Below are 24,881 nucleotides of genomic sequence, written 5' to 3'. Positions count from 1 at the left end.
AAAATAATTATATAATTTTATATATATAAGTATTACGTTAAAAAAACTATTATTAAAAAAAATAAAAATGAACTCTTTTTGTCGTTGAAATTTAAACTGATTAATGAACTCAAATCGAAGTAAAATCTATTTTTATTCGATTACATAGTGCGATAAGCGTGTATGTTTTTTTTTCGATAACACAATTATCGTTTTAAAACTAGAAACATATACTGAAAAGATATGTAGGACATATAAATTACTTCGATTAGAGGAAAAGCTGTTTTTGTCGATTAGAGCAAAAACTGTTTTTGTCGATTAAGTCCGATCAAAGCAAAAACTATTTTTGTCGATTAAGTCCGATTAAAGCAAAAACTGTTTTTGTCGATTAAGTCCGATTAAAGCAAAAACTGTTTTTGTTGATTAAGTCCGATTAGAGCAACAAATGTTTTTGTCGATTAAGTACGATTAAAGCAAAAAGTGTTTTTGTCGATTAATTCCTTCGATAACATGAACAAATATCGATATAGCATATATTTTATAAAGTAATAAGAGCTGATAATTTTTACACATTATGAAGCATACAAAGTTACTCCAGTCGCTTAAAATCTTCGATAAAAATGTGTATTTTCTTTTCGATGACAGAAAAAAGTTATCGAAATAGAAGACCAAATTTCTTTTTTATGAATTGCTTTTTCAAATAAAAAATTTGAGCTTGTTATCGATCTCCAAAATCGAACACATTGCTGCCAGAAAAGTCTATACTGCATGATATCGGCTGAAAACTGTCCGAAATATCACAGGAAGAAAAACAATGGATATTTTATTTTTGATAACAAAAACAGTTCTCGAAATAGAAGTGTTGTTCTAATTCAAAGTAAGGATTTCAACGTAAAGGCTGAAAAGAAACTGTATATGAATAGCATTACCACTTCCTATCGATTTCTATTTGGACCAAAAATACATGAGCTCTTGACAAGAAACATTTACTGAAGTCCATAATAGGAAGATATTAGAAAATAATTTTTTTTTTTATTAAGATTTAAATTTAATTTTTGATAACAAAATAAGTTATCGAAAAAAATCGAAAAAAATTGTTATCGAAAAATTAGTTATCGAAAAAATTAGCTATCAAATTTTAAAATTTTATTCTATCCTATCGATTTCTATATGGACCAAAAACATATGAACTTTTCACAAGAAACATTTATAGAAGCCCATAACAGTAAAATATTAGAAAAAAATATTTAGGTTGAGATTAAAATTGAATTTTTGATAAAAAAACAAGTTATCGATAAAAATTGTTATCGAAAAAAATGTGTTATCGAAGTTGAAAATTTTATTCATATATTTTAATTCAAAAATTCTAAAATTTCAAAAGTATTAATCACTGCAATCTTGACAATATATAATTCGTAATAAATTAATCGATAAAGTAACATTTCGATAAATTAAAATTTCGAAAAGTTAAAATTTCGATAAATTAAAATTTCGATAAATTAAAATTTCGATAGATTAAAATTTCGATTAATTTATTGCACAGTGCATTTTGCTTTAAACAATATGATATCAATAAAAAAACAGAAAAATCATATCGATTGGAAAAAAATTATCGATAAATTTGCATAAAATAATATCGATAATTTTTTTACAACAAAATTTGAAAATAAACGACGAAAGGAGAGAAACTTCATATTTTGGAAATTTTACCCATGAATATTCCAGGGAACAGGGCCAAACATCTCATATATCAATGAGAGCAGTCCAATTCAAGTTAAAGCTCAATGATAAGACGCCTCCTCTTTATAGCCGAGTCCGAAAGGTGTGCCGCAGTGCGACACCTCTTTGGAAAGAAGTTTTACATCGCATAGTACCCCACAAATGTTGCCAGCATTAGGAGGGGAAAACCACCGCAGAATTTTTTTCTGATTATTTCGCCAGGATTCGAACCACGGCGTTCAGCCTCAAAAAAAAAAATCAGCCCGGGCGGGATTCCAATCTGGACACAGCGACAGCCGTTGTCGTTGTCTAGAGTTCGAAGCCATCAATACAACTTCCAACAGATGCACAGAATCATGTGTACTATGATTAGTGATCTTTGCCATAACAGGCAAAAAAACTTGAAAATTAAAACAGTTATGATTTTCAATTTATCGTTTCGTCATGAAATGGAAAATACGTTTTATATTTGAGGTGGTGGAGTAAAATTTTTTGCAATATTGTTTTATGGCATTTACTGTACTTCATTTTATTAGTAAAGGGAGCAAATCCCGATTAATCGGTTCTTATTATGCGTTATCGCATGATATCGATAATTTAACAGTACAACTTTTCACTGATATTTTATGCAGAACTCTGGCTTGCAATGGATGGGAAGCATACCAATTGAATAAGTCGAACATTTTTAGAATCGAATTTATACCGGCAGATATAAGCTGCTGGTATAAATTCGCTATTATGCTATAATTGCATCAATTTCTTTTTCCATTTCTTCTTCTTCTTTCACATTTCTATCGAAATATGATGCAAATGTATGACGATTAGAAAGAAATTAAAAATTGTTATTACTATTCATTTGAAATATATAAAAAATTCCAAATGGCTCGGACATTGCTATCAAGAATGGTATTTTTCCGATAATTAACTTTAATAATCGTTAAATGATTATTTTTGATATATTACGAAAGCTAAATAATCGATGAATGGTTTTTTTAAAAATGTGTTATTTTCAGTAACTATCATTCGTTAAAACTTTATAATCAAGTGAAAATTGTTCTGGCAACACATATAAAATCGATAAGTACCAAATCGATAACAATAGTTGCTATCGATATATTACTTAAAATTTTTTTTAATGTATTTCAAAAGATGGGATTCTAGTCACTCAGTTTTTTTAGTACTCTGAAAACTGTAGCGATAACTATTTCATTTTCGATAAATAATCTAAATAATCAATGGGTGGTTATTTTAAAGATGTATTGTTTTTAGTTACCAATATTCAAAGTAAACTTTATAATTAAATGAAAATTGTGGCAACACATAGAAAATCGATAAGTACCATATCGATAACAAGACTTGCTATCGATAAATTACTTCAATTTTTTTTATATATATTTCAAAAGATGGGCTTCTAGTCACTCAGTTTTTTTTAATATTCTGGAAAGTGTATCGATAACTATTTCATTTTCGATAAATAAGCTAAATAATTGATGGATGATTATTTTTTGAAAAATTTATTATATTCAGTAACTAATATTCAATAAAACTTTATAATTAAGTGAAATTTGTTTTGGCAACACATATAAAATCGATAAGTACCAAATCGATAACAAGACTTGTTATCGATAAATTGCTTTAATTTTTGTTTGATACTTAACAAAAGATGGACTTCAAGTTACTCAGTTTTTTTTTTTAAGTTTTCTGAAAAGTGTATCGATAACTATTTCATTTTCGATAAATAAGCTAAATAATCGATGGGTGGTTGTTTTAAAAATGTATTTTTTTCAGTTACTAATATTCATTAAAACTTTATAATCAAGTGAAATTTGTTCTGGCAACACATATAAAATCGATAATAGCCAAATCGATAACACAACTTGTTATCGATAAATTGCTTTAATTACTCTATTCTGTAATTTCTTGAACTTTTAAAGAATTTCAAAAGAATAAAAATGTATACATTAAAAAAATCGATGTTTTTCTCAAACTGAATTGGCAATACCCTAAATTATACATTCTTTACATGCTTATATACATGTAGGTGTATAAGTATAAAGCGTATTTAATTGTGTTTTATATACGTTATGTAGTGAGACATTTTAATTGTGTTTTCTTTCATTTCATTAATTTTGACAATACACTTGAAGAAAAACATGTGTGTTTTTATATTCAACTAAAAGCAGGACATTTTAACTAAACCTTTAACAGAAATTCATTAACAACACTAAACTCTTGGCTAACATTTAGAGTAATTGTGAATGTAGTGAAAGATGTTTTAAAATTTTCATTTATAATGCATTGTATATATATATATATATAATTGTTGTATATATTTGTTAATGTGTATATAATGTATAATACGACAATAATAATAATAATAGAATAGCTTTTGGTTTTTTTGGCATAGACATGTAAGCCAGAATAGTTGATAGAAAAATTATTTTCGTTAATTAAAAATGATTTTTGTTGGTTTTGTTAATTGATATGCTGATTCCATTAACAAACTGAAATGAAATGAAAATATTTTTTAGTTGTTTTTTTTCTAATAAAATGTTTTTTTTTTAAATTTTTTTTATTTTGTGTTTTTTTTTTGTTCATACTTTTGCTTTATCAACAGAGTGACGACGATATGTTGTATATATGAATATTATTGGTTGGTTGTTTTCAGTTTTTTTTTTTTTTTGGGTGGGGGGGTTAGAGAACTTGTTGCCTCACCCTCAACTAAAGTGTAGTGTCCTAGTTGCTTTTGTTCTTCAGCTTCATCCGCCTAGCTGAAGGAAGAAGGCTTAAGACATTAACAAACTATTTCACCTGGAAGCCCTTTAGTGATTTTTGTTGTTTTTATGACATTTTTCATACGGAAACTTGGGGTAAGGTGTAAAATTAAAAATAAGAAACAGAAAAATACAGTTTAGAGAACTCATAACAGCATTGTTTTCTGCACAAAAAGCCCTCAAGTCCTGTTTATAGTTTCCTTTTTTTGCGATGATACATATAAAGTTAACCCTTTAGTAACACTATAGTTTGCAACAATATATCTCTTTTTATGTTTTTTTTTTTAATATGTTTTTATATGTTGTATGGTATTATTATTATTATGAGTTTTTGTTTTTGATTTTTCTCATTTATTATTTTTTTCTTTTGTTTTTAATTGAAATTAATTACAAATTAATTGATGCGCATAGGGATTAGTTTATTACTTTCACTTATGTGTGTTTTCATTCATTCTGATTTTCTTTCAATTGAATAATGTCCACAAAGATCTTTTAATAATTGAGCAAGTTTTTAAAGTTGTAATTGAAATATAGTTTTTTTATAACATAATTGAACAGCAATTTTTTTAAAAGAAAAACAAAAAGTTTAAAGTCCTTTTTCCAAAAGACTTGAATAGAAATAAAATATTGTTTTTAGAAACAAAAAAAAAAATCTTTTACTTATCGCCCTCTGTATGCCGGAAACAAAATTTTTTTTATTTCTTCCGTTTCCTTATTCACACATAAAATGGCGACAAGTCACAATTGCACAATGACCCGCCATCGCCAGTTTTACACAGAGAAGCACAAAGTTCATTCCAATCGGGTGTTGTCTCCTCATCAAAGCCCATGATAATGGACTTACCCATTGCCTCAACCTTGTCCAAGGTGATTTGTGGAGTTTGGTCTGTTGTTTCGCTTTTGTCACAAGGACTACAACCGGTCAGTGTGACATGCTTGAAATCACAGAATATGGCACAGACATTAGTTTCATCATCATGCGTGATTTCCATTTTGGCGTCATAGTTGCCATTTAACCAATTTTTGCATGTACAAACATCATCACCTGCAATTAAAAAAAAAAAACAAAATATCGCTGTTAATTGAAACCATTTGAAAACAGAGGAACAATTAAAATTAAAACAAGTAAAAAGGCGCTAAGTTCGGCCGGGCCGAACTTTGGATACCCACCACCTCGGGAATATATGTAAACCATCTTTCGTCAAAATCTGGTGAAAAAAGCATATCTTATGCCTCATAGCAGCTATGTTGAAATATGTTCCGATTTGGACCAAATACTAACAAGTACAAGTCATTCTTCAATTGTTTATAGCAAAATATTGATCTTTTTAGTAGCTATATCTAAAAATAAACCGATCTGAACCATATACGATACGGATGTCGAAAAGCCTAACATAAGTCACTGTGTCCAAATTCAGTGAAATCGGATCATAAATGCCTTTTTTATGGGGCCAAAACTTAAAATCAAGGGACCGGTCTATATGGCAGCTATATTATCTAAACCGAGCTGGGCCAAATTGAAGAAGGATGTCGAAGAGCCTATCACAACTCACTGTCCCAAATTTCGCCGAAATCGGACAATAAATGCGCCTTTTATGGGTCCAAAACCTTGAAACGAGAGATCAGTCTATACGGCAGCTACATCCAAATCTGGACCGATCTGAGCCATAATACTGAAATATGTCATCGGGCTTAATCTAACTCACTGTCCCAAAATTTCGCCGAAATCGGACAATAAATGCGCCTTTTGTGGGTTCAAAACCTTAAAAGGAGAGATCAGTCTATACGGCAGCTATATCCAAATAGGCAGATTGGTTTATATGGGAGCTATATCAGGCTATAGACCGTTTCGGACCATATTCAAAACGTATGTTGCAGAAGTCATAACAGAACAAGTCATGCAAAATTTCAGCTAAATCGGATAAGAATTGCGCCCTCTAGGGGCTCAAGAAGTCAAGATCCCAGATCGGTTTATATGACAGCTACATCATATTATAGACCGTTTCCACCATACTTAGCACAGATGTTGGAAGTCGTAACGAAATAACTTATGAAAAATTTCAGCCAATCCGGATAAGAATTGCGACCTCTAGGGTCTCAAGAATTCAAAATCAAAGTTCGGTTTATATGGCTGCTATATTAAAACATGGACCGATATGGCCCATTTTCTATCCCAACCGACCTACGCTAATAAGAAGTATTTGTGCAAAATTTCAAGTGGCTAGCTTTACTCCTTCGGAAGTTAGCGTGCTTTCGACAGACAGACGGACGGACGGACAGGCGGACGAACATGGCTAGATCACTTTAAAATGTTATGATGATCAATAATGTATATATTGGGTTGCCCAAAAAGTAATTGCGGATTTTTTAAAAGAAAGTAAATGCATTTTAAATAAAACTTAGAATGAACTTTAATCAAATATACTTTTTTTACACTTTTTTTCTAAAGCAAGCTAAAAGTAACAGCTGATAACTGACAGAAGAAAGAATGCAATTACAGAGTCACAAGCCGTTGAAAAATTTTGTCAACGCCGACTATATGAAAAATCCGCAATTACTTTTTGGGCAACTCAATACTTTTTGGGTTTTAAGAAGAATATTTCGAGGAGTTACAAACAGAATGACAAAATTTGTATACCCCCATCTTATGGTGGTGGGTATAAAAATCGGGTACTGCAATATATGGGAGTTTTTTCCAAATCTGAATCTATTTTGATGAAAAGTATTAAGACCATAGCAAGTTTCGGGTAATAGAACATTTTAAGTTTAAATCGATATTTTCTATTTTATTTGAAATTTCATTACTAATGGAAATGTTGGTAAAATTTCTTTTCAATGAAAAATTTTGTAAAAATTGGTTTCTATGACAAAATGTATACCAAATTTTCTTTTATGAAATGTTTGTCATTATTTCGTACCAATTTGTTTATAAGCTAAGTTATACTAATCTAATCTTTCCGTTTGTAACACCTCGAAATATTCCTCTAAGACCCCATAAAGTATATATATTCTTAATAGTCCCGACGTTCTGAGACGATATTGCCATGTTCGCCCGTCCGTTGGTCTGTCGAAATCACGATAGTGATAGCAAGCGTAAAGCTAGCCGCCTAAAATGTTTCACAGATACTCAGTATTGATGTGAATACTTAGTATTGGGCCCCTGGAAGTCGCAAATTTTGTTCTGTTATGAACTCTAGTCTAGTCTATCAGCCTCTAGAGGGCGCAATTCTTATCCGATTTCTGATTAGTATTGGGTCCCTGGAAGCTGCAAATTTTGTTCTGTTATGAGCTCTAGTCTAGTCTGTCAGCCTCTAGAGGGCGCAATTCATATCCGATTTCCGATTAGTATTGGGCCCCTGGAAGCCACAAATTTTGTTCTGTTATGAGCTCTAGTCTAGTCTGTGAGCCTCTAGAGGGCGCAATTCTTATCCGATTAGTATTGGGCCCCTGGAAGCCGCAAATTTTATTCTGTTATGAGCTCTAGTCTAGTCTGTGAGCCTCTAGAGGGCGCTATTCTTATCCGATTTGTCTGAAACTTGCCAAATATGGCACGATTTAAAACCTGATTAGTTCACTTATAAAGCGATATCCGATATAAAGAGATATAAAATAATATTGTTACATCTCTAGACACAATAATAATCTTATTTGTGGTGAAAATATGCATATCAATGGTACAAAGACTTCTTCAGCATCGATCTAATTAAAATATATTCCAGATAAATGTTTTTCTATTGGGGTTAGTCCAACATTTCGGCAAATTTATATCAACACTCTCCAGGCATCCGGGGTGTACTCTAAAGTTCTAGAACTGGTCACATCGAAAAGGTTACCCCATCACTGCAATGTGTATCAAGCAGAGATCCTTGTAATTAAGGAAGTGATGAAATGGCTAAGATATAACTTCATTACGACAATTGGCATAAATATTTTCTCAGACAGCCAGTCAGCCATTAAATCCCTGTAGGACGTATTTCTGAACACAAAAACCGCCCTCGACTGTCGCAGATCTCTCAACGAAATGGGTGAACAGTTCAAAATTCACCTGTTCTGGGAGCCGGGTCACAGAGATATCCCAGGGAATTGTAAAGCGGATGAGCTTGCGAGACTAGGAACTACCCTAAACATTCCAGGAATAATGGAATCTGTGGATATGCCTCTAGCGACATGTAAGCTAAGTTTTCAGCACCAGGCCCGAAGAACAACCAATGATAGATGGTCACAAAGTGGGGGCAGTGAGCATTCCAAAACTATGTGGCCTAATCTTGCCTTGAAGAGGTCTACTGCTTTGCAGTCATTGGCTAGAACAGACGTCTCAGTCATTGTGTACGTCATGATAGGTCACTGTCTTATCTGAAAACCTTGCTGACAGACTGAAGATTGCCAGCAACGACTTTTGCAGAAGCTGTGAGAACATTGAAGAAGTAGAGACTATAGAACACCTTCTGTATGTGTGTCCCGCACTAGTAGTTAGAAGGATTTCCACTTTAGGTTCCCATTTCTTTGAGAACCTGTCTGATTTAGCGAATGTGAACATTCGCAAGTTATTGAGCTTTTTAAAGTGATCTGGATGGTTCAACGGCTGTTGTTGTTGTAGCTGCCACTAAAGGGCGTAATTCCCATCCGCTTTGGCTGAAATATTGAATGAGGTGTTTTGTTATGATTTCCAACAGCCGTTTGAGTATGGTACAAATCGGTCCATAACCTGATATAGCTGTCGTATAAACCTATCTGGGGTCTAGACTTCTTGAGCCTCTAGAGGGCGCAATTACTATTCGATTTGCCTGAAATGTTGCATGATGTGTTTCGTTATGACTTCCAATAACTGTGCCAAGTCTGATTTAAATCGATCTATAATCCGATTTAGCTGTCATATAAACCGATCTTGAATCTGGACATTTTTACCCACTAGAGAGCGCAATTCCTATCTGATTTGGCTGAAATTTCGCATGAGGTGTTTTATTGCAAATTGCAAATTTTGCCCATGAACATTCCACTAAGGAACAGGGGCAAACTTCTCACATATCAATGAGTGCAGTCCGATTCAAGTTTAAGCTCAATGATAAGGGGCCTCCTTTTTATAGCCGAGTCTGAACGGCGTGCCGCAGTGCGACAACTTTTTGGAAAGAAAAGTTGCCAGCATTAGGAGGGGACAACCACCGCTGAACATTTTTTCTGATGGTCTCGCCAGGATTCGAACCCAGGCGTTCAGCGTCATAGGCGGACATGCTAACCTCTGCGCTACGGTGGTGTTTTATTACGACTTCCAATAATAGTGCTGAGTATGGTTTAAATCGGCCTATAACCTGATATAGCTGTCATATAAACCTATATGGGGTCTTGACTTCTTGAGCCACTAGAGGGCGTAATTCTTATCCGATTTGACTGAAATTTCGCATATGTTTTGTTATAACTTCTAACAACTCTGTCAAATCAGTCCATAATCTGATATAGCTGCCACATAAACCGATCTGGGAACTTGACTTCGTGAGCGTCTAAAGGGTGCAATTCCCATCAGATTTGGCTGAAATTTTGCACGACAGCTGCGCTAAGTGTGGTTTAAATCGATTCATAACCTGACATGGCTGTCATATAAACCTATCTTGGGTATTGACTTCTTGAGCGTCTAGAGGGAACAATTCCTATCCGATTTGGATGAAATTGAAGCGTTATCCTACGACTTTCAACAACTGTGCTTAGTATGGTTGAAATCGGTTCATAACCTGATATGGCTGCGATATAAACCGATCTTGGTTTTAGACTCCTTGAGCCTCAAGAGAACGCAATTCTTAGCGGATTTGGCTGAAATTTTGCACGACGTATTTTGATATGACTTTTAACAACTGTGCTGAGTTTGGTTCAAATCGGTCCATAACCTGATATGGCTGTCATATATATTGGGTTGCCCAAAAAGTAATTGCGGATTTTTCATATAGTCGGCGTTGACAAATTTTTTCACAGCTTGTGACTCTGTAATTGCATTCTTTCTTCTGTCAGTTATCAGCTGTTACTTTTAGCTTGCTTTAGAAAAAAGTGTAAAAAAAGTATATTTGATTAAAGTTCATTCTAAGTTTTATAAAAAATGCATTTACTTTCTTTTAAAAAATCCGCAATTACTTTTTGGGCAACCAATACCTATCTTGGGTATTGGCTTCTTGAGCGTCTAGAGGGCGCAATTCCTCTCCAATTTGGCTGAAATTTCGCATAAAGCGTTTTCCTATGACTTTCAACAACTGCGTTTAGTATGGTTGAAATCGGTCCATAACCTGATATAGCTGCCATATAGACCAATCTTGGTTTCTGACACCTTGAGCCTCTAGTAGGGCGTAATTATTATCTGATTTGGATGAAATTTTGTACAACGTCTTCTTCCATGATCTTCAACATATGTATCAAATATGGTATGAAGCGGTCTATAACCTGAATCAGCTCCCATATAAAGCGATCACCCTTTTTTACTTCTTGAGCCCCTTAAGGGCGGAATTCTTATTAGAATTGAAATTTTACACAATGACTTCTACATTCACCTCAATTATGATCCGAATCGGACAATAACTTGATATATCTTCAATAGCTTTGCAATTCTTTTCTTTTATCCTTTGTTTGCTTTGAAATAGATATCGGGGAAAAGAACTCGACAAATGCAATCCATGGTGGAGGGTTTATAGGATTCAGCCCGAATGAACTTAACACTCTTTTACTTGTTTGGCACACATTTTTTGCCATCCCACTGTGCATGGTTGATTTCATTTTTTTCGTTAATAAAATTTGGCTTTTAATTCAAATATTTTCAAAAAATGTGGCCGAAAGGATCACTGCACTGGATTGTAGTTTCTTTGATACTAAACCCTACATCAGCAGTTTTCTTCGAGAAGATACCCCATCAGTCATCAATTCTCAAGAATTTGGGAAAAAATTTCCCAAATGCGAACATTTTGCTCATATCCAAATCGGATTATAAATGTGGCTTAAATGCGCCTAAGACCTTAATTAATAATTAATTAATATCTCTATTTTTAAAGACAGACGGACATGGCTAGATCACCTTTGATTTTTACGACGATCGGAAATGGATATTTCGATGTGTTGCCAACGGAATGACAAAATGAATATACCCCCATCTTTCGGTGGTGGGTATAACAAGTTTTGGCATTGTGACTGGTCATCATATCCATGGTCCGAATTCGAGTAAAAACTACTGCTTCTAAGATATCAGCTCACCGCTCCAAATATACAACAACTAAAGTGCTGCAAATGCAAATTTTGCCCATCAACATTCCACTAAAGATCAGGGCCAAACTTCTCACATATCATTGAGTGCAGTCCGATTCAAGTTTAAGCTCAATGATAAGGGGCCTCCTTCCCTCCCTCTTTGGAGAGAAGTTTTACATGGCATAGTACCTCACAAATGTTGCTAGCATTAGGAGGGGAAAACCACCGCTGAAATTTTTTCTGATGGTCTCGCCAGGATTCGAACCCAGGTGTTCAGCGTCATAGGCGGACATGCTAACCTCTGAGCTACGGCAAGGTAAAAAGCCCTAACTAGAAATACAAGATGCGTCCACCTTATGCCTTTTTTTCGTTTGGCACTAAATGGCATCTTTTCGGGTACCTTTTGGGTAGCCTAAAAGGTAATAAACCTAGTTGGCAACCCTGGTGATATCTTAATTTTTGTTGAATGGTGAAGGCACAAAAGTTCCAAAAAATATTAAAGATGTCAAAATTACTAAATTTGATGCTAGATAGAATGCCCTTCAACATTAAAATGGGGAAGGTCATTTGAAGGCAATTGAAATCTTATATGCCGACGGGGTTTTTAATTTTTAAAAATAAAAACTTTAACAGAGTAAAGCATCATGACAAACATAAAAAATGGCTATTTATTAAAAAATTTTAATATATTTTTTTTAATGTTAAAACACATACCAAAGTGTAGTCCACAGAGCTGCGGGCACATGAATTGCAGATTTTTGGCATCCAAAAGGGTGTTGGCATTTTCAAGTTGCACTATCTGAGGTAAAACTGGCATATTTTTACAATAGGGGGTGCACTCAGCGCCGCCTAAGGCAGCTCTAGAAACAGAATAGGAAAAACAAATCACATAATATTTCACAAAGGCAGACAAAGAAACTTTTTGATTTTTTTTTTCTCAAAAAAAAGAAAAGACCAAAAGAGATTAGTATCACATTAAACGTTTTTTTTTCCAAATTTCACACTTTGTTAAAAGTTTTTTTGGGTCATTTATAGCCAAAAGTGTTGTTAGGCCAAACTTTTTGAATTAACGTCGGATTTTTTTTTTTTTTTGAATTAAAATCGCTTTTGTCACAAAAAGGACATTTACACGCACACACACACACACACACACAAAACTTCACTATAATGTGTTTTATTGTTGCTGGTATTTGTCTTTTTTTTTTTCATTTCTTATTTTTTGTTCAAAGGTTGCTGCTTGAGCAACTTACCCGCAGAGCTGTTGACACACCAAACTCCAATCTTCAACTGCACTTGACGGTCTACTCTTGGCTACAGTTTTATCAAGGTTGCCCAGACTGTCTTTTAGTGCTGATGGTGATGCTGATTTCGATGCTGATGCTGCTGTTGCTGTTGCCGTGAGCGCCGCCTGTGTGTTATAGCCATCTCCACCTCCGCCACTATGTGCTGCTGCCATCAGTGACGTCACACTTATGCCATGCGCCATAACGAACAGCATAACAGCCAATAGCAAGGATTTGTAAGGACTTTGCATTTTGCCTCTGCAAGAAGAAAAGAAATCGCCTGTTAGTCCCAAGCAAATGAAACAGAAAATCTATGACGTCAAGGCTAAGAGCTCTAAGGTTAACATCTACATGCTTGGTGTAGATGAGAGTACATGGCCAAATGTATATGCTGAAAGGTAGATACATAGGTTGGTGAGTAGGTGTTGGAGAGTTGGTCCTATGATACTCGCAGTAGGCGTCATGCTTTTGTTTTTGCTCTATGTGCCATTTACTTTTACTCGAACAGATTGCAAGTGAGAAGAAAAACAAATAGTGGCAGCCACTATGGCTGACTAGTAGAGACTACAGTAGAGGTAAATGGGATAGGGACACAGTACATTAAATGGCATATTAAGGTTTCCATGGAGAAACAGAACACTTCATGGTGTTATATATGTGCCCAAAATGTGAAATATGGAAACTACATCAGGTTGATTAACTATTGGGTTGCCCAAAAAGTAATTGCGGATTTTTCATATAGTCGGCGTTGACAAATTTTTTCACAGCTTGTGACTCTGTAATTGCATTCTATCTTTTGTCAGTTATCAGCTGTTACTTTTAGCTTGCTTTAGAAAAAAAGTGTAAAAAGTATATTTGATTAAAGTTCATTCTAAGTTATATAAAAATGCATTTACTTTCTTTTAAAAAATCCGCAATTACCTTTTGGGCAACCCAATATTTTTACCACAATTAATGTGGATTAAGTTCGGTTTATATGGACGCTTTTTTATTTAATATTTTTTTATTGAAAAAACACCAATATCACATATTTAGCCGAATCGGATAATAATTTTGGCTTCTTGCGGCTCCAGAAGTCCAATCGAGAGATGGTTTGATATGGAAGTTACACCCATAGCAAAAAGTTTGCTGAAAATAGCAAACACTGTCTGCTGAATAGAATTATAGCTAATTTTGCTGCTATCACAGCAGTAGTTCTGCCATTACAGCGGTAGTTCTACTATTACAGCAGTAGTTCTGCTATTACAGCAGTAGTTCTGCAATATCAGAGCAGCAGACTGACTGCTGAAAAATCTGTTATATGCTGAAAATGACTGCTTAATTATGAAGGGGATGTTGGAAGAAAAGATAAAATACAAATGTAAATATGTGTCTCAGTGGATGTTTATAATCACCACTAAATGTGTATTTCCATAATCTTTTTTCTTTAAATTTAGAACCAAAAGGCCATGTCAGTCATGTACACATTAGTAGAGCAATAACAAACGAGTAAAAGCGTGTAAAGTTCGGCCGAGCCGAATCTTATATACCCTCCACCATGGATCGCATTTGTTCTTTGAATGATTTCTTCAACTAGAACAAGTAAAAAGGCGTCAAGTTCGGCCGGGCCGAACTTTGGATACCCACCACCTCGGGTATATATGTAAACCACTTTTCGCCAAAATCCGGTGAAAAATGCATACCTTATGCCCCATAGCAGCTATATCCAAATATGTTAGGATTTGGAACATTATTCCATTGTGTATAATAAAATTTTGGTCTTTTTAGAATCTATATCTGAAAATAAACCGATCTGAACCATATACGACGCAGATGTTGAAGAGCCTAACACAACTCACTGTTCCAAATTTCGGAGAAATCGGACAATAGATACACCTTTTATGGTCCCAAAACCAGAAATCGGTCTATATGGAAGCTATATCCAAATCTGGACTGATCTGAGCCAAATTGAAGAAAAATGTCGAAGGGCCTAATATAACTCACTGTTCTAAATTTCGGCGAAATCGGACAATTAATGCGCCTTTATGGGCTCAAAACCCTAAATCGAAAGATCGGTCTATATGGATGCTATATCCAAATCCGGACCGATCTGGGCCAAATTGAAGATGGATGTCGAGTGGCCTAACACAACTCGCTGTCCCAAATTTTGGCAAAACCGGTCAATAAATGCGCCTTTTATGGGCTCAAAACCTTAAATCGGGAGATCGGTCTATGTGGCATCTATATCCAAATCTGAACCGTCTGGGCCAAATTAGGAAGGATATCGAAGGGCCTCACACAACTCACTGTCCCAAATTTTGGCAAAATCGGACAATAAATGCGGCTTTTATGGGCGCAATACCATAAATCGAGAAATCGGCCTATACGGCAGCTAAATGCAAAACTAATCCTATAATCGGCAGATCGGTCTATATGGCAGCAATATCCAAATCTGGACCGATATGGTCCTGAGCCAAATTGGAGAAGAATATCGGAGGGCCTAACACAACTCACTGTCCCAAATTTCGGCAACATCGGACGATAAATGGCCCTTTTATGGGCCCAAGACCTTAAATAGAGAGATCGGTCTATATGGCAGCTATATTTAAATCTGGACCGATATGGACCAAATTCAAGAAAGATATCAAAGGACCTAACACAACTCACTGTCCCAAATTTCAGCAAAATCGTATAATAAATGTGGCTTTTATGGGCCTTAGACCCTAAATCGGGGGATGGGTCTATATGGGGGCTATATAAAGATATAGTCCGATATAGCCCATCTTCGAACTTAACCTGCTTATGGACAAAAAAAGAATTTGTGCAAAATTCAAGCTCAATATCTTTAATTTTAAATACTGTAGCGTGATTTCAACAGACAGACGGACGGACATGGCTAGATTTTTACGCTGATCAAGAATATATATACTTTATAGGGTCGGAAATGGATATTTCGATATGCTGCAAACAGAATGACAAAATGAATATACCCCCATCCATCGGTGGTGGGTATAAAAACAGCAAAAATATTTATTCAGCACACTTTATGCTGTTATACAAAAAGTGTGCTGAAAATGGAACAGCTGTAATTTTTTGCTAAAACAGCAAAATTTGTTGCCGTTTTCAAATAGTAACAAGTAAAAGCGCGCTAAGTTCGGCCGGGCCGAATCTTATATATCCTTCACCATGGGTCGCATTCGTATCTCTTTTTAGGCAAACAAAGGATAAAAGAAAAGAATTGCTATGTTATTGGAACAATATCAAGTTATGGTTCATTTCGGACCATATTTGAACTAAATATTGGTAGAAGTCATTGTGTAAAATTTCAGCCAAATCTAGTAAGTATTGCGCACTTAAGGGCCTGAAGAAATAAAATAGGGGTAATATATCGGTTTATAAGGGAGCTGCATTAGGCTATAAGCCGATTCCTGCCATTTTCGACACGTATATTAAAGGTCATAAGAGAAGCAGTTGTATCAAATATCAGCGAAATCGGATAATAATTGCACCCTCAAGTGGCTCAAGAAGTCAAAACCCCAGATCGGTTTATATGGAAGCTATATCAGGTTATAGACCGATTTCAACCATACTCAGCGCAGTTGTTGGAGGTCATAATAAAACAACTCATGCAAAATTTCAGCCAAATCAGATAAGAATTGTGCCCTCTAGCGGCTCAAGAAGTCAAGACCGCAGATCGGTTTATATGGCAGCTATATCAGGTTATAGACCGATTTCAACCATACTCAGCACAGTTGTTGGAAGACATAATAAAACAACTCATGCAAAATTTCAGCCAAATCAGATAAGACTTGTGCCCTCTAGCGGCTCAAGAAGTCAAGACCGCAGATCGGTTCATAATCTGATATAGCTGCCATATAAATATATGGCAGCTATATCGGTTTATGAACCGACTTGAACTATTCTTAGCACAGTTGTTGCAAGTCATAATAAAACACCTCTTGCACAATTTCGGCCAAATCGGATAATAATAGCGTCCTTTAATTGCTCAAGAAGTCAAGACCCCAGATCGGTTTATATGGCAGCCTTATCAGGTTATGGACCGATTTAAACCACACTCAGCACAGTTGTTGGAAGTCATAATAAAACAACTCATGCAAAATTTCAGCCAAATCGGATAAGAATTGTGCCCTCTAGTGGCTCAAGAAGTCAAGATCCCTGATCGGTTTATAGGGCAGCTATATCAAAACGTGGACTGATATAGCCCATTTACAATCCCAACCGACCTACACTAAGTATTTGTGCAAAATTTCAAGCGGCTAGCTTTACTCCTTCGAAAGTTAGCGTGTTTTCGACAGACAGACGGTCGGACGGACGGACGGACAGACGGACACACATATTGCGACTTAAAATGTCATGACGATCAAGAATATATATATTTTATGGGGTCTTTGACGAATATTTTAAGGAGTTACAAACAGAATGGCGAAATTAGTATACCCGCATCCTATGGTGGAGGGTATAAAAGTTAAAAAAAAGCTCAAAGATACCGCCGCTTTATAAATTTATTCCATGATTTGACCTCTTGAACCCCCATAACTGTACGTTTTCTCCGATTTGGGCGAAATTTAGTTTGTGGGGTATACTTATGTACCAATTATCGATTTAAAGTTCAAAGCCTCTAAAAGTTTCCGTTTTGAATAATTTTTGTAATTTTTTAGCAGAATCCATGATGATGTATATCCAAAGTTCGTTCCCATCGAATTTCAAATTTGTTTATACAAAAATTAAATTCTTCATTTTCCAATTGTACCTATGCAGATTTCCCTCACTGTATATGCTTCACATTGTGGTTGTGTGTAATGTACAATCTGTAGTCTTTTGTAACTACCATCACATTGTTGCAATGGTGAAAAAAAGAGTATAACCAGTGAGGTGTGGAGGCGAATTTGAAACACTTGCCACATTGCCATACAACGATATGTGCGCCCGCCCGCTGCACAATGTAGGCCTAATGGTACTTAAAATGCAATTATTAGGCTGCACTGATTTTCAATGGAACCGGACACATATGTCTATGGCCATTCGACCATTCATCCATACGATGGCCAACATAGGTGGCGGCTGTGTAATCATCCATATGAAGATGGTCGATTAGTTTCGGGAATTGGCAAACCATCTACCAACATGGTTCAATGAAATTCAATTTCGAATGAAAAATGCCAAGTAAGGAAACCCTGATAAATGGTTGAAGTTTAGTTCTGGTCTGTAGTTACATAATTTGCATAAAATCAGCATCCAGGGACAAATTTGGGAGAATTTCCTTTTCCATTCCCAACATCAGAACATTGAAAAATCTGTACACCTTAACCGTAAAGTGGTTATGTTTTTTTTTTTTTCGCTAACACAGCACATTACATCCTTGAGTCCTTCAGGGCCTACCTACATAGATACTCTGTTTTCCATTCTCTTCTTTAACATCTTTTTGTGCTTTTTGGCCAAAATCAACACCCACTCCCACCGAAAACTAAGCAAAGCAAATTTTGTAGAGGCAAAAAGAAAAAAAAAACCCAGAGAAACACTGCCACTCGTCCTTTTTTTTATATATAAGTAGTGTAGCCGAGCCAACGGAAAACGCCATTTTGGTGTTAACGTCTGATCCTGACACACATTTGCCAAGTGAGACTCATTTTCCCGAACGGAATTTTCTTTAATTATAAAATCCCCAATCCAGGGTCAGGAGAAATTGTGAGGAAATATTTTCGCGTATCTCGGTTATCGGGCTTACCATCACTACATCTCCAAGAACCCAGCACCACAGCAAGGTACGAAGCTAAAACTCCCCCACAGGAATTACAAAAATACCCACAATCTATAGTTGTTGGTGTTGGTTTTTTTTTCTCATTTTGTGTATGTGCTATGTTACATAAGAGTGTTATATAATGTGCATGCTGCAAAGTGCATTTGTGTTTATGCTGCAACATCTGTGTGAACTACTTATTTGTGTTAAGTTGGTTTTTTGCCAAAGGGCTGCAAGGATGTGATGCGAGTGAAGAATTGTGCAAGTATTTGGAAAAACTCAATTTGTCCCTGATGGTGTGTATGGTGATATTTGTTCTATGGCATGAGAATGCTTTTCAATTTAAGTGTGCTATGAGCTTTACTAACGCATAAGACTTTCCAATCCAAGGGCCCTAAGTGAACGGCGGATCTATGCTGCAGAGTACATACATCATGTAGGGATGTTTTTTTTTGCTAAACCCGCAACTTATATTCAAGAAATTCCAATGGATATTACATTCTTAAAAATAATGTGTATTACGCAAAAACAATTGCATTGAACGAAATCTCAAGACATACTCCTATTCTGATGTAGTTGGTATTAAGACAGTAAAAGTGTGCTAAGTTCGACCGGACCGCATCTTATATACCCTCCATCATGGATGGCATTTGTCAAATTCTTTGCACGGTATCTCTCCTTATAGGCAAACAAAGGATAATGGACAAGAATTGCTATGCTATTAGAGCTATATCAGGTTATTGACAGTTACAGATCATACTTGCTTTGGATGTTGGAAACATGGTCCTAATCGGTCCATAACCTCCCTAGGGTAAATGTGTAGCCAATTGCCCCAAAATATACCGGTTCTAAACTGGATAATTAGTTACCTGTCATAGCACATATCCTACAGGGAATGAAAAGTTTAAATTGCCATAACTTATGATTGTTAAATTTTTTATAAAGTCGCTCAATTATATATTTGCTAACTAATGTTATCTTCATTAAAAATCCTTGCATAGTATACTCATCCTTTTTCAACTGTCCCAGGATCTATCCCATGGAGTTAACATGGTGGAAATTTGTCCTATCTAGCGACAAACCCTTGTAAAAGTGATATGTTTTTATACCCACTGTTCCGTTTGCAACATATCGAAATATACATTTCCGACCCTATATATTGGGTTGCCCAAAAAGGAATTGCGGATTTTTCATATAGTCGGCGTTGGCAAATTTTTTCACAGCTTGTGACTCTGTAATTGCATTCTTTCTTCTGTCAGTTATCAGCTGTTACTTTTAGCTTGCTTTAGAAAAAAAGTGAAAAAAAAGTATATTTGATTAAAGTTCATTCTAAGTTTTATTAAAAATGCATTTACTTTATTTTAAAAAATCCGCAATTACTTTTTGGGCAACCAATATTTCGGATCGTCGTAAAGTTCTAAGGCGACTTAACGATATTCGTGTGTCTGTCCATTCGCCCATTGTAATCACTCTACAGCCTTCAAAAATTAAGATATTGAACTGAAATTTGGCACAGATACGTTTTTTTGATGCACGCTGGTAAAGTTCTTGAATGGGCCAAATCGGACCATATTTGGATATAGCTGCTATATAGACCGATCGATACACGGTAAAGGGTCTAATGCCCATAAATACTTTATTTTTTATCCGATTTCACTGAAATTTGAAACAGTGAGTAGCTTTAGGCCTCCCAACATAGGACACAAATATGGTTCAGATCGGACTATATTTGGATATAGCTGCCATTTAGGCCGATCTGCCGATAAAGGGTCTAATGCCCATAAAAGCTTTATTTTTTATCCGATTTCGCTGAAATTTGAAACAGTGAGTAGCTTTGGGCCTCCCAATATAGGACCCAAATAGGGCCCAGATCGGACTATATTTAGATATAGGTACCATATAGACCGATCTGCCGATAACGGGTCTGAAGCCCATAAAAGCTTTATTTTTTATCCGATTTCGCTGAAATTTTAAACAGTGAGTAGCTTTAGGCCCCCCAGTATAGGACCCAAATATGGTTCAGGTCGGACTATATTTAGATATAGCTGCCATATAGACCGGTCCGCCGATAAAGGGTCTGAAGCCCATAAAAGCTTTATTTTTTATCCGATTTCGTTGAAATTTAAAACACCGAGTAGTTTTAGGCTTACCAACATCTGACTCAAATATGGTTCAGGTCGGACTATATTCAGATATAGCTGCCATATAGACCCATCTGACGGTAAAGGGTCTGAAGCCCGTAAAAGCTTTATATATTACCCAATTTTGCTGAAATTTTAAACATTGAGTAGCTCAAAGGCACCCAACATCGGACCCAAATATGGACCAGATCAGACTATATTTAGATATAGCTGCCATATAGACCGATCTGCCGATAATGGGTCTGAAGCCCATAAAAGCTTTAATTATTGCCCGATTTCGCTGAAATTTGAAACAGTGAGTAACATAAGAGCATCCAACATGGGACCCAAATATGGTTCAGATCGAACTATATTCAGACATAGCTGCCATATAGACCCATCTGACGATAAAGGGTCTGAAGCCCATAAAAGCTTTATTTATTACCAAATTTCGCTGAAATTTTAAACATTGAGTAGTTATAAGGCACCCAATATTGGACCCAAATATGGACCAGATCGGACTATATTTAGATATAGCTACCATATATACCGATCTGCTGATAAAGGGTCTGAAGCCCATCAAAACTTTATTTTTCAACCGACTTCGCTGAGATTTGCAACAGTGAGTATATTAAGGCCTTCCGACACCTGACCCAAATATGGTTCAGATCGGATATAGCTGCCATATAGACCCATCTGACGATAAAGGGTTTGAAGCCCATGAAAGCTTTATTTTTTAACCGATTTCGCTAAAATTTAAAACAGTAGGTTATATTAAGCCTCTGACCTAACTATGGTTCAGATCGGACTATATTCAGATATGGCTGGCATATGGAATTATCTGCTGATAAATTATCTGAATCCCATAAAAGCTTTATTTTTTAACCGATTTCGCTGAAATTTGAAACAGTGAGTAGTTAAGGGCTTCCCGAAACCTGAAATATGGATCAGATCGGACTATATTAAGATATAGCTGTCACATAGACTGATCTGCCGATAAAGGGTCTGAGGCCCAAAAAAACCCTTTTTATTATCCAATTTCACTGAAATTTGAAACAGTGGGTAGTTTTAGGTTTCTAGAGCGTCGAGAGGGCGCAATTCTCATCTGATTTGGCTGAAATTTTGTATAAAGTGTTTTGTTATAACTTCCAACAATTTTGCTGATTATGGCGCAAATCGGTACATAATCTGATATAGCTGCCATATAAACCGATCTGGCATCTTGACTTCTTGCGCCTCTAGAGGGCGCAATTCTCATCAGATGTGGCTGAAATGTTGTACAACGGCTTCTCTCATGACTTTCAACATACGTGTCCAACAAAGGCCTGAATGGATTCATAGCTTGATACAGCTCCCATATAAACCGATCTTCCGATCTTGCTTTTTGAGCCCCTACAAGGTGCAATTCTTATCCGAATGAAATAAAATATTATGTTCAAATGAATGTTCAGCATTCAATTCATTTATGGTCCGCATCAGACTAACTATAACTTGGTATAGCTCCAATAGCATAACAGTTCATATTCAATATTCTTCGTTTGCCTAAAAAGAGATACCGCGCAAAGACCTCGACAAATGCGATACATGGTGGAGGGTATATAAGATTCGGCTCGGCCGAACTTAGAACGCTCTTACTCGTTTTTATTTATTTTAAACTATTGACAATATTAAAACCTCTATATACGTCAGGGACAAAAGGCAAAGAAAGTGCGAACTGGACGATGGACAAACTACAAAGCTAGTACATCAGAGCGATGATAATGAGTGTGCGAATGCACTGCAAAGAAATTGGATCTCAAGCCTCGTATCTTGGCGAAATGTATTTCGAACCCATCAAACATACTGTCTACCACAAAACAAAAACAAATTGAACCAATATTTTGAAGTCAAATTCGTTATTAAACTCCCAAAAACCATCAATTTAATACCGTATTGTCATGATCTGTCTACATATCGTTGATAGTTTTCCACGAATTGTGACTGACACACAATTGTTTATCTCTTCTGCGTGGAATATGATTGTTTGCTCATCGTTCGATCTCCAATATGAAGGTCCTTGAATGAATTTAACAGACATTACATTTATGGAAGAACTTTTATCCATTTATCCATCCATGATTGTTTGTTTATCGGTTTGTTTGTTTGTTCCGTATAGACTCAAAATTGGCTGAGCCGATTAGCTTGAAATTTTCACAGATTGTGTAGGTTCGTCTGGAAGGAAACATAGGCTATATAATTTTTTGATATCGGGAGGGGGGCGGACCCTCCCTCTAACCCCAAAAGTACTACCAAAAAATAAAAATGGATCGATCGGGACAATATGGGATTCAAATGAAACTTATTCAAGAGTAGAGTACGAATTTCAAAATAAAAGTTGGGCCCAAGTACCTGGGGGCCGCCCAGCTCCAAAACCCCTTATAATAGGATTTTTTTTGAAGATCATGACAATATGGGACTGAAATGAAAGGTATTCGGGAGTAGATTACGAGTATGGTCAGTATTGATAACGGAAGGGCGAGCACCGTCCACCGTTACCCCAAAAACACCACCCAAAATCAAAAGTGGATCGATAAGGATAATATGGGTATCAAATGAAAGGTATCCAAGAGTAGAGTACGAATTTCATAATAAAAGTTGGGTCCAAGTACATGAGGTCCGCCCATGTAAAATTGGTCAATAAATGAGCTTGGTGTGACTCTAGAAGTTAAAATCGGGCGACATATATATATGAGAGCTATATCTAAATCTAAACCGATTTCCATGAAATTCACAAGTTGTATCGAGAGTCAAGAGAAAATCCTTCCAGCCAAATTTTGAGAGAATCGGTTAACAAATGACCATTTTATTGCATTATTACTGCAAATCGGAAGAACATATATATGGGAGCTATATCCAAATCTGAACCTATTTTTTCCAATTTAAATAGGATTCGTCTCTTGGCCGAAAAAAATGAATGTACCAAATTTTAAGACGACCGGATGAAAACTGCGACCTGTACTTTGTACACAAATTAATATGGACAGACGGACGGACGGACAGACAAACAGACAAACAGACAGACAGACAGACGGACAGATAGACAGACATATCTAAATCGAATCAGAAATTGATTCTGAGTCGATCGGTATACTTATCAATGGGTCTTTCTCTCTTCCTTCTGAATGTTACAAACAAGTGCGCTAAGTTATAATACCCTGTACCACAGTAGTGGTGTAGGGTATAATAAACGAATTATGATCCATTTAATAAATTCTAATAAAATTTTAAAACTAAGGAAATGTTTTAAAAACAAATTATTAAAATTAACTCATTCCTACCTTTTATTAAAAGTAATACAGGTATCACGTCTTCAAATAAAACTGCCAAAAAAATTTTTTTTTCTCTTTTCAAGGACCACAAAATTTAATTGAGCTACTAACTTCTGGTCCGTTTAACAGCTTCAGCAATTATTACAAAAGATAGTACGCATTGAAAGCGTTTGGTACTGATTTATATATTCCGTGTTCACGTGTTATTTATGCTAAATTTTATTTTCCTTTTTGCTTCGCGAAATCACTCAAAATTAGTAACGAATATGTGACGAGTTAATGAACAACTAAATTAAAACTCTGCACCAACTGTTACTTGGAAATGTTATTAAAATGGTGAATAATAGTCCATTTCAATGGAGGAGGGTAAATTCCAAAATTATCAGCCTTCAAGATATGTGTATTGGGTGTCAAGGGACATGTTGATATACTTCGATAAATGGGGATTGGAGATTGGGAAAAAACACACAGAATATCCATCCATCCATTCATTCGTCTGTCCACCTGTCATCAAGTTCATCCACTTCAAGTAGAGCAATTTCCGTTGATTACTCGTACTACACCGCTTGTTTTCGCGCAAGTATGCCCTCCTTTCCTACACTCTTTGGCTTTTTGTTGCTGCCGTTCTCCTACACTCCATCACTGTCATTGGGAGCCCTATCACCGCTGAGATAGCAGCCATAAAAAATCAGATTGTCACCTCACCAATAATTGCGTTTGAGCCATTGCGATAACGCAGTTAATTATTA

At 35.7% G+C, this 24,881-nt stretch overlaps 3 protein-coding genes across 3 annotated transcripts in view; 1 reads left to right on the top strand and 2 right to left on the bottom strand.

Annotated features, from left to right (window-relative positions):
- LOC131996221 (uncharacterized) overlaps positions 1–24,881 on the bottom strand; it is a 147,799-nt gene that overhangs the window by 46,982 nt on the left and 75,936 nt on the right. The window lies entirely within an intron of this gene.
- Positions 1,484–24,339, bottom strand: LOC106084442 (uncharacterized). The gene is made up of 4 exons (XM_013248124.2): positions 24,142–24,339; positions 12,935–13,225; positions 12,399–12,544; positions 1,484–5,517 (listed from the first exon to the last, which is right to left on the bottom strand). The coding sequence occupies exons 2-4, from the start codon at positions 13,216–13,218 to the stop codon at positions 5,189–5,191; spliced, it is 759 nt and encodes a 252-aa protein (XP_013103578.2). The 5' UTR covers positions 13,219–13,225; positions 24,142–24,339; the 3' UTR covers positions 1,484–5,188.
- The window catches only part of LOC106094482 (glutamate decarboxylase), a 67,486-nt gene continuing 61,162 nt past the window's right edge, over positions 18,558–24,881 (top strand). Inside the window, exon 1 of the mRNA XM_059365857.1 lies at positions 18,558–18,729. The gene's annotated coding sequence lies outside the window, so the exon portion shown is untranslated. The remainder of the gene's footprint in view (positions 18,730–24,881) is intronic.

Source organism: Stomoxys calcitrans, chromosome 1 (assembly GCF_963082655.1).
Source record: "Stomoxys calcitrans chromosome 1, idStoCalc2.1, whole genome shotgun sequence".
In the NCBI taxonomy this organism is placed as follows: domain Eukaryota; kingdom Metazoa; phylum Arthropoda; class Insecta; order Diptera; family Muscidae; genus Stomoxys; species Stomoxys calcitrans.
This window is presented reverse-complemented; position numbering and strand designations above follow the sequence as displayed.

Excerpts from the sequence above, each read along its gene's own strand:
- LOC106084442 (XM_013248124.2), bottom strand. The coding sequence starts at position 13,218 with ATGCAAAGTCCTTACAAATCCTTGCTATTGGCTGTTATGCTGTTCGTT. Across the intron at positions 12,545-12,934 it reads GTGTGTCAACAGCTCTGCGG|AGCTGCCTTAGGCGGCGCTG; the intron begins GTAAGTTGCTCA and ends TTCTGTTTCTAG. Across the intron at positions 5,518-12,398 it reads GCTCTGTGGACTACACTTTG|GTGATGATGTTTGTACATGC; the intron begins GTATGTGTTTTA and ends TTTTAATTGCAG.